We start from the raw sequence: 16,265 nt of genomic DNA, 5'->3' as shown, positions 1-16,265 counted from the left end.
TAAAAGGCATTTGGATGGGTATATGAAGAGGAAGGGTGTGGAGGGATATGGGCCGGGTGCTGGCAGGTGGGACTGGATTGGATTGGGATATCTGGTGGCATGGACGAGTTGGATCGAAAGGTCTGTTTCCATGCTGTACATCCCTCTGACTAAAAGGCAAATGGAATTTGTATCTGGATAAAAGCAAATTACTGCCGTTGCTGGAATCTGAAACCAGAAGAGAAAATTCTGGAAAATCTCAGCAGGTCTGGCAGCATCTGTAAGGAGATAAAAGAGCTGACATTTCGGGTCTAACTGACCCTTTGTCAAAGCTAAAAAAACGGGAGAAATAGGGAGGTATTTATACGAGGCTGAGAGAAGGTGAGTCATGGCTCCAGAAGCAAAGGTAGCAATAAAGAGGTAATAATGACAGTCCATAGAGAGATTATAGGGAGGTTAGGAGCTGTGAATGACCAAGGCTGAAGCCAGTGCTATGTGACAAAATATGGGAGGGATGGGTGAAGCGGAGACAAAATGGAAAACGGGGAGAAGGGTAGCAAAGGGGGAAGAGGAGAGGGAAAAGGTGATAAGAGCGTGGGGAGCGAGAGGAATAGAGACAATCAAGAAATAAGAGGTACAGAACAGTGGGGAAAAAAAATTAAAAATTTTTTAAGAAAAAGGTAAATAAAATAAATGAAATAAAATTACGGAGCAGAATGAAAACAGAGGGGTTGAGATGGGATAATCATCTGAAGTTGTTGAATTCAATATTGAGACCGGCAGGCTGTAACATGCCCAGTTGGAAGATGAGATGCTGTTCCTCCAGTTTGCGTTGGGCTTCACTGGAACATTGCAGCAGGCCCAGGACAGACATGTGGGCATGGGATCAGGATTGTGTGTTGAAGTGGCAAGCCATGGGAAGGCCCGGTACCTAATTGCGTCCGGACCGAAGGTGCTCAGCAAAGCGATCACCCAGTTGGCATTTTGTCTCTCCGATATAGAGGAGACCACATTGGGAGCAACAAATGCAATAGACCAAATTGAAAGAGGTACAAGTGAAACGCTGCTTAATCTGAAATGAGTGTCTGGGGCCTTGGATGGTGAGCATGGAAGAAGGAAAGGGGCAGGTGTTGCACCTTTTGCGATTGCATGGGAAGGTGTCATGTGTGATCGGAGAGGATTTAGGTGTGATGGGAAGGTGCCGTGTGTGATGGGAGAGGTGTGAGATGTGATGGGAGAGGTGTGAGATGTGATGGGAGAGGTGTGAGATGTGATGGGAGAGGTGTGAGATGTGATGGGAGAGGTGTGAGATGTGATGGGAGAGGTGTTAGATGTGATGGGAAGGTGCTGTGTGTGATGGGAAGGTGCTGTGTGTGATGGGAGAGGTGTTAGGTATGATGGAGGAGTGGACAAGGTTGTCCTGGAGGGAACGATCTCTGCGGAATGCAGACAGGGGGAGGGAAGGGAAGATGTGTTTAGTGGTGGTGTCATGTTGGAGTTGGCTAAAATGGCGGAGGATTATTCTTTGCATGTGAAGTCTGGTGGGGTGAAAGGTGAGAACAAGAGGGACCCTATCCTTGTTCTGGGAGGGGATCGCACGCTGTTGAGAGCCCTGTCAACAACTGTAGGTGGGAAGCCATGGTTGGAGAAGAAGGAGCACATATTAAGAGCACCACTTTGGAAAGTGGCCTCATCAGAACAAATGAGGCGGAGGCGAAGGAGCTGAAAGAAAAGGATAGAGTCCTCACAGGACGTAGGATGAGAAGAGCTGTAGTCCAGATAGCTGTGGGAGTCAGTGGGCTTGTAATGGATATTAGTGGATAGACTATTGCCGGAAATGAAGACAGAAAGGTCAAGGAAAGGAAGGCAAGTGTCGGAGATGGACCAGGTGAAGGTGATGGAGGGATGGAAACTGGAAGCAAAGTTTATGAATTTTTCCAGGTCAGGACGAGAGCATGAAGCCGCACCGAAATAGTCATTGATGTACTAATAAAGCAGTTGTGGGAGGGGACCTGGGTAGGCCTGGAACAAGAAATGTTCCATATACCCCATGAAAAGACAGGCATAGCTAGGACCCATGTGGGTACCCATTGCGACACCTTTGATTTGGAGAAAATGGGATGAGTTGAAGGAGAAGTTGTAGAGAGAGAGAGAACAAGTTCAGCCAGGCGGAGGAGAGTGGTGGTGGATGGAGATTGTTCAGGCCTCTTTTCAAGAAAGGAGCGAAGAGCTTTCGAGCCGACTTGGTGTGGGATGGAGGTGTAAAGAGATTGCACGTCAGGTGGTTAGGGCCTGTGAATTGAAAGCTGTCAATGTGTCGCAGGGCATCAGAGGAATCCCGGATGTAGGTGGGGAGGGAGTGAACTAGAGGAGTAAGGATGGAGTCAAGGTAGGAAGGAATAAATTCAGTGGGGCAGGAGCATGCTGACACAATGGGCCTGCCGGGACGGTCCTTCTTGTGGATTTTAGGGAGTAGGTAGAAACGGGCTGTCCAGGGTTGGGAGACTGAGGTTGGAAGCTATGGGGGGGGGGAGGCATCCGGAGGAAATGAGGTCAGTCACGGTGTTGGAGACAATGGCTTGATGCTCAGTTGTGTGGTCATGCTCCAGGGGGAGGTAGGAGGAGGAATCTGAAAGTTGGCGCTCAGCCTCTACGAGGTAGAGGTCAGTACGCCAGATGACAACAGCACCGCCTTTGTCAGCAGGTTTGATGACAAGGTTGGGGTTGGACCTAAGGGAGCGAAGGGCAGAAAGTTCGGATGGAGAGAGGTTGGAATGGGTAAGAGGGGCAGAGAAATTAAGGCGGCCAATGTCCCGTCGACAATTGTCATTGAAAAGATCGAGGGCAGGAAGTTGTCCTGGCAGGGGTGTCCAATTAGAGGTGGAATGTTGGAGGGATGTGAAAGGATCTGTGGAGCGGAGGGAGGACTCTTGCCCAAAGAAGTGAGCACGAAGGCGATGGAAGAAGAGCTCAGCATCATATCGAGCCCGGAATTCATTGAGGTGGGGACGTAAGGGTACAAAGCTGAGTCCTTTGCTGAGAACAGCACGCTCAGCCTCAGAGAGGGGAAGGTCAGAGGGTATGGTGAACACACGGCAAGGGCTGGGGTTGGAAGACAGGGGTTCGAGGGATTGGGACTGTTGGAAGGTAGGCAGGCGTGCGAATGAGAAGTTGAAGCTTGCGTTCCTTAACATCTGCAAGAAACAGGAAAAGTTTGGAGTTAAAGCATTGAATAATACGAAGGATGATATGAAACTGTGGACCGGGGCAGCTTTGAGAGAGGGTAAGTCGGTGCTGCTGGAGAGAGGTGTCGAGTGCTTTCATGTGGCGCCGCATGGCCCTGAGTGTGGCTATTAGGATGCGGCGAGAACAGCAGTTGGAAAAATGTTATATGTCGTGCAAGTACCTGTAATCATGGAGGCTGCATGCAGGGTGGAATTTGAGTTGAAATCCACGTGGAGTAAGTCGGAGGCGAAGACAGTCACCGAGGAAGGAAATCTGGCTGTGGAAACGAGTCTTAGTAAATACCTTGCCTAACACTGAGAGAGAAAAGGAAAACCGTGAAGGTGGACAGGGGGAGAGAGACAAACAAAAATCCTGTCAGAGAGAAGAGCAGTACTTCTTCAGGGTAGTCATTCCTGGAAGAGAGGTGGCAGTGTGTTAAACACTGAAGCCACGACTCACCTTCTCTCAGCCTAGTATAAATACCTCCCTATTTCTCCCTTTTTTTAGCTTTGACAAAGGGTCAGTTAGACTCGAAACGTCAGTTCTTTTCTCCTTACAGATGCCAGACCTGCTGAGATTTTCCAGCATTTTCTCTTTTGGAATTTGTATCTAATGGATTGTAATGCAAGGACGTGCAAGTCATGCTTCATCTATATGCAACCTAGTTAGAGGACATCTGGAATGCTGTAAGCACACTACCCACATTTGTATTGGAGGAAGGGCAACATGTATTTACCAGAATGATACCTGCACTCCAGGATTACCCACATTATGGGTAGGCATATGTCATTTAGTCCCTCAGGGTTGCTTTGCCTTTTGGTACGATCATGGCTGATCCAGTTGTGACCTCAACTCCACTTTCCTGGCTGCCCATACCCTTTTACTCCTTGTTGATCTTAAATCTGAGATTGGTATGTTGAGCAAGAGAACAAACACTCATGTACAAGAGTTAATTCGCAGTTAAACGTAACCTTATGGAGTAATTGAAGAAGCTCGAGATGCTAAGTAGCATCTGACTATTTCTTGTACACTGATGTTCCTTCTTCTCCTGCACGTTGTGACTTTTAGGGTACCATTCAACAGGTACCATCTGCCCTTTCACAGGATTGGCTGCCCTTCATGCCTAAACTAGGGCAGTGAATATCGATAGGTTTAATCTTGCAAGGAAAGTATGACAATCCATTTTGTCTGAAGTGAACATTTCTAACAGAGGTCATTATATCATAATTGGAAGGGAAATTGGCATAATTGCCCCTGCACCTTAACTAGTCCCAGGGCATTGATGGTGTGACATGAGCCAATCTCATTGATTGGACCTTGTCGGAAGAGTGATTTTAGAATCCATCTGCTCTGTATGCCTGAACCATCAGAGGATTGACCAAAAAACTTGCAAATGGTTTGTTTCAGATTTTTTTTCCCCTCCAAATAAACTACTTGTAACCATGACAGGTTGCTGTGAAAAATTAGATTAGATTAGATTAGATTAGATTAGATTACTTACAGTGTGGAAACAGGCCCTTTGGCCCAACAAGTCCACACCGACCCTTCGAAGAGTAACTCACCCAGACCCATTCCCATTCCCCATTCCCCATTCCCCTACCTTTACCGGCTTTTGCCCGAAACATCGATTTTACTGCTCCTCGGATGCTGCCTGAACTGTTGTGCTTTTCCAGCACCACTCTAATCTAGACTCTGGTTTCCAGCATCTGCAGTCATTGTTTTTACCCTTCACCTAACATTATGGGCAATTTAGCATGGCCAATTCACCTAACCTGCACATGTTTGGACTGTGGGAGGAAACCAGAGCACCAGAGGAAACCCACGCAGACACGGGGAGAATGTGCAAACTCCACACAGACAGTTGCCCAAGGCGGGAATTGAACCCAGGTCTATGGCGCTGTGAGGCAATAGTGTTAACCACTGTGCCACTGTACCGCCACGAAAGAGCAGACTTAATAGCTGTTGAGGCACTAAATTATCCAGAATGCATTAACAGTCTTTTTTTTTCCACACACGTGGTGATGCAGCTTTCTTGGGCAATTTGACTTAGCAGTATTTCCTAACAGTTTCCACCAGGCAACTGATGATCTTGGAAGTTCTGAAGTGCAAACTTAATATGAGTAAATGGATGCTGAGAAATTATATTGTAATGGTTATTTAATCCAAAAAGGGAGCAGTTGTTTTTAAGCACAATCTAAAGGATAAACTCACAAGAGTGTGAAATGTGTCGCCACATGGAATAGTTAAGACATAAGGACTAGCAGTATTTCAGTAGGTCTGGCAGCATCAATGGAGAGAGAAACAATCAATATTTCATGTCCGTGATCTTGTGTCAGACTTTTTTTTTCTGTTTTTATTCAAGTTTCCAGCATACATAGTATTTTGTTTGTACTTTAGATGCTTTCAAAATTACACTCGACAAGGACACTTGAGAAAAAGGAAAAGTAAAATATGTCAAAAGCCTTTGGTAATGTAGAGTACAAACAGCAGCACACAGTTGGGTGGAAAGACCTGTTTTCATCCTATTATAATTCTGCAAAAACACTAATTGTATGGTATCGACTGTCATTAACTGTATGGCATACTATTGATTCCTCTTTGCTGATCAGCACATTTAGCAAGCTCATACTTAGGAAACTGACTTCACCAGTGCCGCATTTTGCATTATAGAGCTGTGATTCTGACTGTAGCTTCTGTTAATGTGGAAATCATCTTGTTATATTGCTGGGCTGTATTTGTACAGCCAGCTGTACATTTAAACAACTCCTTGTTTTTACATTGTGGTTAGCATATTTTTCCTATGGGTGTGCTGCCTTTCTCACTTCCTGGTTAAGTTACTTGCACAGGCAGTGAGTGTGCAATAATTTCACTAGGCTGCACAAGATGACTGTGAATTCACTCACTGTTTGAATTGTCTGAGAAGGTAGCTACTCTAGTACATAGGAGATCTGCTTTTGGGAGAAATGGGTCAATAATACCTGTTTTTCCCCATTCGACTTTACTTTTCTTTTGAGGATAATATGTCCGTTTTGGCCACAGCCCCCCCTCTTTTGTCCCAGTAAATGCTGTTCTTGTGTGAATCCCGATCAAGAATGTCAGTGGTTTTTAAACCGCAATTTGTCTCTTTGAACAGGAGTTAAAAGTTTGAACAGAAATAATTGTTCATTTTAAGTGGTTGTTGGTTTGAAGGCATTCATTTCCCTTCTGTAAATGCAAAGACTTTGACTGTGACGATGTTCAGTGACAGTCTTGGCATCTTTTTGCTGGCAACGATAATAGATACCAGTGTGTAAACAGGATGCAACCCTGCCCATATATTAAACATTTCAGGCTTTTTCATTATGTGCCTGTCTTAGCCCATCAGCCAGCATGCTTGCTTGGCAAATTCTGTTTGCTCATCAACATGTCAGCTCACAGGTTGTCCTTTTGAGTTGCCCTGCCTTTGTATTTGCAGTATTGTCATTTCTTTTTACTTAATTGATCAGGTAAGTTATTTCCTGTTCAAACACAGTCTATAAAACTTTGAAATGCCGTGTCCTTTTTTATAACCAAAAAAAATTGAATGCCGTGTTGTCTCTTCTGTTTGATTGTTAGGTTAACAATAAATGGATGAAGGCCCAGTGTGTAGAATTACGACTGAGGAACCATGGAGCACAAGACCCCAGAAGGTTCCAACTCTGACCTGAAACTGGTCTGCCACCCAAGAGCAAAAAGTAAAGTTTGGAAGTATTTTGGATTTGATACCGATGCTGAAGGATGCATACTGCAATGGAAGAAGATCTATTGTAGAGTTTGTAGGGCCCAAATTGCATATTCAGGAAACACCTCCAATCTTGCCTACCACCTTGAAAAGAATCATCCCAGTGAATTCCACCAAGTTGTAAAGAGCAATGCTGAGCAAGTTAGGGAGCCATTCACCTCCAACCTTTTGAAATCTGAATCTGAAAGCGCATACCTGAGTCATCAAGATCCAATCTTCAAGACCTGCTACAGCCAAGATAGTAAACGGCACCAAGAAATGACCTCGATGGTTACCAACTTTATCTGCGAAGGTCTGTATCCTGTCTCTGTGGTAGAGGAACAAACGTTCAAGAAACTGCTTAAAATGGCGGATCCAAGGTACGAGCTCCCTAACAGGAAGCATTTCTCGACCAAAGCTATCCCAGAGCGGTATCACACTGTCCGGACTGCTGTGGAGAAGGAGTTGGCTGCGGCACTGTGGTGTGGGGTGACTGCTGACCTATGGACTGTGCAGGCTCGAAACCGATACTACATGTCTTTGACTGCTCACTTTGTAGGTGGTATGGGCAGTGGTGACAACATTTTAAAGTTCACTTCCAAGTGTCTAGCCACGTTCGAAGTGGTGGATGAGTATACCACGGAGAACTTGGCCCATGCGCTTGTTGAGACCTTTAGAGAATGGGGCATCAGCAAAAATGTGTTGGGTGCTACTACCAGTAGCGACAGTGAAAATGTAGTGAATGCTTGCTCACTTCTGAATCTCCCTGTGCACATGCCATGTTTCGGTCGCGCAATCAACCTGGGGATAAACCGAGCGATCCAACTCCCTAAACTCTGCATCCTCCTTCTGAAATGCACTAAACTGGTCGAGTATTTTAAAATGACACCAAGGGCAGTGTGCATGCTGCGTGAGAAGCAGAAGCAGCAGTATTTGTTACAGCATCAATTGGTTAATGATTGTAGTAGTTGGGGGACCACCCTCTCTATGTTACAGCGGCTGAGGGAGCAGCAAATCGCGATTGCTGCAGTGCTGTTTGAGGACAGCATGAGTTACCAATTGATGCCAGAAGCCAGTGAATGGAGCACCATAGATGGGTTGGTGAAATTACTGCAGCCATTTCAACAGGCCACTGAGATGATGGGCAAGTCCAAATACCCACTCATTAGCATGGTCAAACCTCTGCTGCATGTCCTCTTGAATTCGACGTTGAAAGTCGATGATTCAGACTCTCATGTGCTCAGTGCTGTGAAGGAGACCATCGCCAAAGAGTTGTCTGAAGCATATGCGTTGTCCCCAGAGCTGGAGCTGTTTCTCCACTGTGCGACATTTCTTGATCCAAGGTACAAGAAAGTTCCATTCCTTTCAGCCTCACAACAGAAGCAGGTCGAGAACAAGATCTTGGAGGAAGCCACTGCCCTCTTGGAGAAGGGCATTGAGAGTTTTGCGAAAGCAGAGGGAGGCTTTGCCCTTGAAGAGCCTCCCCTGAAAAAACGGACAGTATTGGTGGAGCCCTACAGCACTGGCAGCATCAACTTCATGCTGGCAGAGATATTCGGGCAGGCGGGCAGCAGAGATGAGGGCCAAGATGGATGGCGTGCCCAGGTTGTGGAAGAGCTGAACAACTTCAAATCACAGAAGGTGCTGGAACTGAATGAAGATCCGCTCATCTGGTGGTCTGACCGTGTAGCCTTATTTCCCACTTTGAGCAAACTGCTGCAGAAGTACTGGTGCATTCCAGCTACCAGCCTCCCTTCTGAGCGCCTGTTCAGCGCCGCAGGGAATCTGGTGAATGCCAAGCGAAACCAGCTGGCCCCGGCGGAGGTCGATCGACTCCTGTTCCTGTACGAGAACACAAGGGTCGATCGGGAGGTAGCTGTGGATGATGATAATGAATGAGAACTTGCCTAACAGGAAGATATTGAGGGACAAAGACCAGGATCAGTGGTGAAAGGGAAAAAAAACCTGAGGGGTAATCCAAGTCATGATTTGCCATCAATTTGAAATAAAAGAATTTTGAATTCTTTTTGTTGATCTGACTGTCTGAATCAGACAGCTTATACTTTGTTCTTGCAGCAGATTCGAAAACTTCAATTGTATTTATAATATGAGATAATACGTACACACAAAAATACAATAATACATGATCAGCTGTACAGATTCAAAAGAAGTTCTGCTTAAATAACCTAGATTGCTAGGATTGATGTCATCTTTCTTCCTGGACCAGAATGTGACAGAGAATTAATATTGGTTCTGTACTAAAATGCAGCTGCAATAAGTTTTACATTTTTAGTTATTACAGTAAAGATAGACTGAGTAATATTCTATGATTCCCTTAACTGTGCTTCAATACCAGTTTTTATGGCATAACTATTGTTAAATATAACTTTAAGCTGTGCAGGCTGCAAATAATGCTCAATATTTCAAGTGTCACATACTGGGATTTAACTGGGGAGGCAATGGAAAGAATTGTTGATTTGTTTTAAGCTTCAAGGAAGCAACCCATGAAGGACTGTATAAAATAAACTTTAAATATACTTTATTATTGTCTTGCTTGTCATTTAAGTGGTCACAAATTGAATCTGTGTCATGATGTCTTGCCATTGTGACATAATGCAGTAATGCTTATTGTCTAATTTCTGTTCTGTATGGCTTATCACACAGTTGTTTAACGGCTACTGCTGTTTCACAGCACATAAGCCACATTTCCAATTGTGCAAAATTGCTAGGATGTTCTTGTATTAAAGCTCAGTTACTATTCAGAGCCGCTGGATATCTGTGACCTGCTTCTGTGTTCCTTCACTGGATGGCGTAAGGAGGCATTGTGCCTTGGAAAGACTTCCTTGTATTGGTAGTCGAACATCAATATTATTTCTCCAAATCAACAGTTTTAATATTAAAAATTTTCAGAAATTAAATTCAGCATATTTATAAAACTGTCTAATAAACTCTGCTTGCCTACAGTGATGCTGTGGACTCACCATCAAAACAACTTTAATGGTGTAAAATGTATTGTTTCACATTTGAGTTACACAGTGGAATTGATATCAATTCATCAAAGCTTTGAAGTGGAGCTCATTTATTTTTATACTTCAATTTGTAGCGCACACAATTCATTGTCAATGATCTGTAACAATGGTTGTAACCCCAGACTTGTGCTGGACCGAAATGGTGTATTCACAAAGGAGAGTATTTTTGCCTGTGAGAATGCACAGGCAATAAAACCCATTGTTGTTTAAATGGTATCTGAAATCCCAGATCATAATTTTAAACATTGAATGGACAATAGTTTTATTTTGTGCAGTCTTAAAAATTAAGGTTTACTGTAAAAATGCTCCAATCTTACATGTTTTATGGGAAGCCACTAAACAGGTATGATATTTTGACAATTAGGATGCTGATAACTTTTAAAAAGTGAATGACATGACAAGATTTTTAAGCTTTTGCCGTAACCATTCTTCATTTAACATTATTTTGCTTTTGTATGCCACCCATACCGCAAAGTATAGAATGGAGCATTACTCTTTTATACTACTTAACCATTGTGCTCTCAATGGAACTACAATGCTGTAACAGTCACAGTAGCTTCCAGTTTTCAGTGGGTTCCCACGTGACCATTCTGTTAAGACTTAAATTTGAGAGACTGTCTCCAGGACATACACTCCTCCATTTTTAGAGGATTCCTTAAGTCCTTCAGCAGTAAAGCCTGTTTCAAAGACTGTTTATCACTCCTGATAATGCCAGAATGAATTTCTTGGAATCTATAGAAGGTTGCATGACATGCCAGGAAATCGAGAGCCTGCCATTCTCCAGGATATGTTTGTGTAGCTTCCAGTGCCACTAAGTCTTTTCCCTCTGACCATTTCTGTGATATTGGCTTATGTGCAGGGAAGCCTGTAACTTGATTGCAAACAAATTTGATAGAATTTTTTGAGGAGGTAACTAGGGTGTTAAACATAGGAAATAGGAGCAGGAGTAGGCCATTTAGCCCTTTGGACTCACTCTGCCATTCAATATGATCATGCCTGATCAACCTTATTCCCACTTCCTCCTATTCATTTTTACTCCTTTACCCTAAGAACTATGTCTGACCTATTTTTGAAAACTCTCAAATGTTTTGGCCTCAACTGCTCTCTGTGGTAGTGAATTCCACAGGCTCACCACTTTACGGGTGAAGAAATATCTCCTAATCTTAGTCCTAAATGGCCTATGCCGTAACCATAAACTGACCCTTTGGTTCTGGGCGTCCCTGGTCATTTGAATATTCTTCCTGTGTTTACCCTGTCTTGTCCTGTTTGAATTTTACAGATTTCTATGAGCCGTCCCCTCATTCTCAGTTCTAGCTGATCTTGTCTCTCTTCATATGTCAGTCCTGCCATCTCAGGAATGAGTCTGATAAACCTCTGTTGCATTGCCTCCACAGCTAGAACATCCTCCTTCAGATAAGGAGATCAAACTTGCATTCAATACTCCAGGTGTGATCTCACCCAAGGCCTTGTACACTTGCAGCAAGACATTGCTGCTCTCTACTCCCAAATGTTGCAGTTGATGAGGGTGGTGCATTTGATGTGGTCTGCATGGACTTTAGCAATGCTTTTGATTCAGTCCCTCATGGTGGACTGGTTAAGAACAAAAGACTCCATACAATCCAAGACAAAATGAGAATGTTGGATCTAAAATTGGCTGAGTGGCAGGGAGCAGTAGTGGTGGCTGATGATAGATGGATGAACCTGTGACTAGAACTCTTTTTCCAGAGGTGTTCTACAAGCCTTGGAGCTGAGTCCCTTGCTGGTTTTGGTGAACTTTAATGGTACGGACCGAAGTTCACAGATGACAGGGCATGAGAATGGTAGAATGGTAAATAGTGAAGATAACTATAAACTATGCGAGGATATCAATGGATTGGTCAGTTGGGCATAGCAGTGACAAATGGAATTCAGTCCAGAAAAATGTGAGGTAATGCACATAACATAGGCAAGGCAACACTGTGGATGGTAGGACCCTGGAAACTATTAAAGATCAGAGGCAGCTTGATATGCACATCCACAAATCCCTGAAGGTCACAGGGCAGCTAGATAAGGTGATTAAGAAGCCAGTGCCTTTATTGCTGAGGCATAGAATACAAGAGATTATATTGGAACTGCAAAGAATACTGGTTAGGCCGAAACTGGAGTTGTGTGTGCAGTCTTGATCCTCATAGGAAGGATGTGATTGCAGTGTAGAGAATCCAAAGGAAATTTATTAGGATGCTGCCTCAGTGGGGAGGGTCTGAATTATAAGGAAAGGTTGAATTGGTTGGGGTTGGAGCAATTACGGCTGAGAGGGGACCAGATCAAAATCCATAAGATTGGGGGACACTGAAAGGATGGCTGGGAAGACGCTGTTTCCATCAGTAGTCTGGTCAATAATTCAGGGATGTAAATTTAAGTTCAGAGGTCGAAAGCTAAGAGGAGAATGCAGAACTTTTACCACCCAGAGGGTTGTGGGTGTCTGCAACTCACTATTTGAATCAGAAACTCTTGTAATATTTACACATCATTTGGATAGTCACTTGCATTCCTGATGAAGGCCTGAAATGTCGATTTTCCTGCTCCTCACATGCTGCCTGACCTGCTGTGCTTTTCTAGCACCACTCTAATCTCCAGCATCTGCAGTACCCACTTGTGCCTATTCACTTGCATTGCCACACCCTCCATTTCTATGGGCCGAGAAGTGGCAAATTGGGTTTGTTGTATTCAATTTTTGGTCAATCGATGCAGACATGATGGGGTAAATGGCCTCTTGCGCAGCAAATGTCTGAGTTCATAATTTTCTTGCTCCCTTTCTCCATGGCAAAGTGAAACACATCAACCTTATATCTTGATAGAAATGCTAATTAGCCATTTTGATTTCAACTGCCTTTAATCTTGGAAGTAAATCGATAACCTACAGCACAACTATTTGCAACTCTTACCAACAAAGCTTCTTTGGGACTTCAGACTCACAGTCTTTAATGAGACAGCTGACACAGTCTCCAGATACAAATAACTTTGCTCGTTCTCAGTAAAACAATTTTAGCCTTCTTATCTCTATAACCCAGGCTTGTCAGACTGCAGAACAGGTCACATGACCGCTTTCATTCTTTCTAAAGTATAATCATCTCTTAATTATCATAATTGTAACAATTTGTGCATTTGCTTGTGTCACATTGTTGGAATCTTTAAAAGAACTTGAATTTATTTGTGGTAGGTTGTTTTACAAACATAATTTGTACCACATTGATTGAGAACAGAAGATTTGAAATAAATATCTGGTCTTCTGTTGAGTTATTTTAAATCTAATGATTAATGGTGAAAATGTCTTGACTTTGCACCAGTTGAAGTGAAACAATTTTTTAACTGCATTGTGCAAAAGCTGCAATCCCTGCATGAAGGTCAAAGTGCTGGTCTGTTATTGGCTTTGATGTTGCAAATGTTGCAATTAGGAAAAAAAAGACTTACTTTCATAGGATGCCTTCCGTCACCTCAGAATGCTTAAAAACATGTTACAACAGCCTATTAAGCACTTGATGAATTTTTGTCACATTTGTAACGTAGGAACAGGCAAGCTATGTTGTATCCAACAAGCTTCCATAAACAGCTATGTGGTGATGACCAGATCATCTTTTTGTGATGTTGGTTGAAAGATAAAATAATGGCCATGTGTTTTACTTAATGAACAAATAATGCTTCATGTAATTGCAGAAGTTGGCATTTGATATGTTTAGATCCAGGTACAATTTTTTTTCCTTTGCTCTTTGGATGTGTCACTAACAAGATTGGTTGCCCTGGAAAGGTGATGGTTGGGGCCATCTTGAAGCACTGCAGCCTGCCTGATGAGGCTGCTCATGTAAAGAAATGCCAGGAATTTTGTCCGAGTGTCATTGAAGGAACATCAGTATAGGCACATGTTGGGTTGATGTGTAACTTAGAGGCAAACCTGGGAGATTGTTATCCCATTACTCCCCCTATCCTGCCTGGCTGGAAGAAGTTGTCAGTTTGACAAATAAAGCAGGTGCAGCATTAGTGAGCTGTTCCAGTGATATCTTTGTAGATTATGCACTCACCACTGGATTAGGCCAGTGAATTAGACACTACCCAGCAGTGTAACTGGGCTGTGGGGAGCAATGTATTTTGATTGCTCCAACTGTACCCATTCAGGCAAGTAGAGAATATTCCATTTCTGAATAATGTCTTGTAGGTTGTGGATAGAGCCACTCACCACTGAATAGTCAGTCTGATTTGGTCCAATAATCATAGCATTTACATGAGTCATTTAAGTTTCTGGTCAGTAGTGATCCTTATGTTGATGATGAGGGACTTGGTGATAACACTGCCATTAACTAAGCAAAACTAAGTTTCTCCTGCTCGGATGGTCATTGCTTGGCAGTTGTGTGGCATGACTGTTGCTTGCCACTTCAGTTTAAGGTTGTGATAATTATATGCAAAGATTGCTTGAGTACTTGACAAGTTGTAAATGGTGCCAAAGACTCTGTACTCAGTCAATAGCTCTACTCTGAACTTGAGGGAAGGCTAATGTTAAATGAGTTGAAGATGTTTGAACTTGGGATGCTCTGACCAGTAGACGTGTTGCACTGTTGCCATGGAGTTGAGTTGTTTTGCTCCCTAAGCTTCCCTGATTGATTTTAGTTTTACTGCCATTGTTAGTACCGAACTTCTATTTGAATGTGGCCTCGATGCCAAGAGCTGTAGGTCATGCCTCACCCTAAATTCAGCTCTCTCTCATCCATGTTTAGACCAAGATTGCAATGAGATCTGGGGCTTTATGGTTTGGCAAAACTAAGGAGAAGGTCTGGAGAAGCTGAAAGGTCTGAAGGTGGATAAATCACGTAGACCAGATTGACTACATGCCAGAATTCTGAAGGCGACAGCTGAGGAGATTATAGAATAATTGGAACCAGGGGGGATCCTATAGACTGGAAATGGCTAATGTAACACCTCTGTTTAAGAAGGGAAGGAGGTAGAAGATAGGAAACTTATAGGTCCATTAGCATGACCTTGGTCATTGGTAAGATTTTAGAACCATTATTATGGACGATATTGCAGACTATTTCAAAATGCAAGGTGAAAAATGACTGAGTCAGCATAACTTTGTCAAGGGTTCATGCCAGACAAATTTGTTAGAATTGTTTGAGGAGGTAACAACCAAGTTAGACAAAAGAGAAACAGTGGATGTAATCTATTTGGATTTTCAGAAGACCTTTAACAGGAGGCTGCTAAATAAGATAAGAGCAAAGTGCTGGCATGTTAGAGGATTGGCTGACTGACAGAAGGCAGAGAGAGTAAGGGATTGGGCAAAGATGTAGCTGGTGGAATGCCATGTGGGAAAATGTGAGGTTATGCACTTTGGCGGGAAGAATGTGCACGTAGACTATTTTCTAAATGTGGAAAGGCTTCAGAAATTTGAAGCCCAAAGTGGCTTATGAGTCGGGGTTCTCTTAAAGATAACGTGGGTTCAATTGGCAGTTAGGAAGGCAAATAGAATTTAGTATTCATTTCAAGAGGGCTAGAACACGAGCAGAGAGGTACTGCTGAGGCTGTATAAGGCTCTAGTCAGATCACATTTGGAATATTGTGAGCAGTTTTGGGCCCTGTATCTAAGGAAGGATGGCTGGCATTGGAGGGGGTCCAGAGAACGTTTGCAAGAATAATCCTAGGGATGACCGACTTGTCATGTGAGGAGCAATTGAGGATTTTGGATCTGTATTCTTTGGAGTTTAGAAGAATGATGAGGGACCTCATTGATACATACAGAGTACTGAGAGGCCTGGATACATTTGCCGTGAAGTAATTAGATTATTAGTAAATGTGGTGTTTTTTGTTAATGTTGATAGTTCTGCATTGGCACAGCTTGGCTAGAGAGAAGCCAGTTGATTGCAGTATTAGATTTTGTTAGGTCCACTGGGTTTGCTGATATATATTCTGCTGTTTGTGCACTTCTTTTAATGGAGAACTCGTTTGCAATTCTGCACCTGTTTATTGTCTTTTACCATAAATTGAGGGATATCTAGAAATTTGTTCACATGTATTGAATTAAAAACCTTTGCGGTGAGTAGCCACAGTGCTTTAGAATCAAGGGTAAAAGAGAGAAGAAAAATGGATCTGTTGCCCAGCAATGAATTGTCCTATGACACAAAGACAGAGACAAAAGTTCGTATTGAAAGTTAGAATTACCAAAGGTCAGTGAGCGTGCAGGTTTCTTTCAGAGAGAAAAACAGGACAGAAGCAAATAAGTTCTGAGTGGTTTAATGTTGGTAAATGTCTGGGAAAGAAGTCTGTGAAAA

The 16,265-nt window shown here is 43.1% G+C and overlaps 2 protein-coding genes across 9 annotated transcripts in view; both read left to right on the top strand.

Moving 5' to 3' along the window:
* Positions 1 to 9,483, top strand: part of LOC122550920 (E3 SUMO-protein ligase ZBED1-like) — an 82,048-nt gene extending 72,565 nt beyond the window's left edge. For 5 of the 6 annotated variants that reach the window (XM_043692375.2, XM_043692374.2, XM_087988394.1 and 2 more), the window contains one exon: positions 6,799 to 9,483. In XM_043692375.2, the coding sequence (XP_043548310.2) occupies positions 6,851 to 8,842 (1,992 nt within the window). In that variant the 5' untranslated portion in view covers positions 6,799 to 6,850 and the 3' untranslated portion in view covers positions 8,843 to 9,483. Of the gene's footprint in view, positions 1 to 6,427; positions 6,690 to 6,798 lie in introns of those variants that run through there. The other variant, XM_043692377.2, reaches the window with a different exon arrangement.
* Positions 1 to 16,265, top strand: part of dhrsx (dehydrogenase/reductase (SDR family) X-linked) — a 293,611-nt gene that overhangs the window by 25,265 nt on the left and 252,081 nt on the right. The gene's annotated exons all lie outside the window — the stretch shown is intronic.

The sequence above is a fragment of the Chiloscyllium plagiosum genome, unplaced genomic scaffold (genome assembly GCF_037043375.1).
Source record: "Chiloscyllium plagiosum isolate Xiang-an unplaced genomic scaffold, Cpla_swu_hap1 HiC_scaffold_6, whole genome shotgun sequence".
NCBI lineage: Eukaryota > Metazoa > Chordata > Chondrichthyes > Orectolobiformes > Hemiscylliidae > Chiloscyllium > Chiloscyllium plagiosum.
This window is presented reverse-complemented; position numbering and strand designations above follow the sequence as displayed.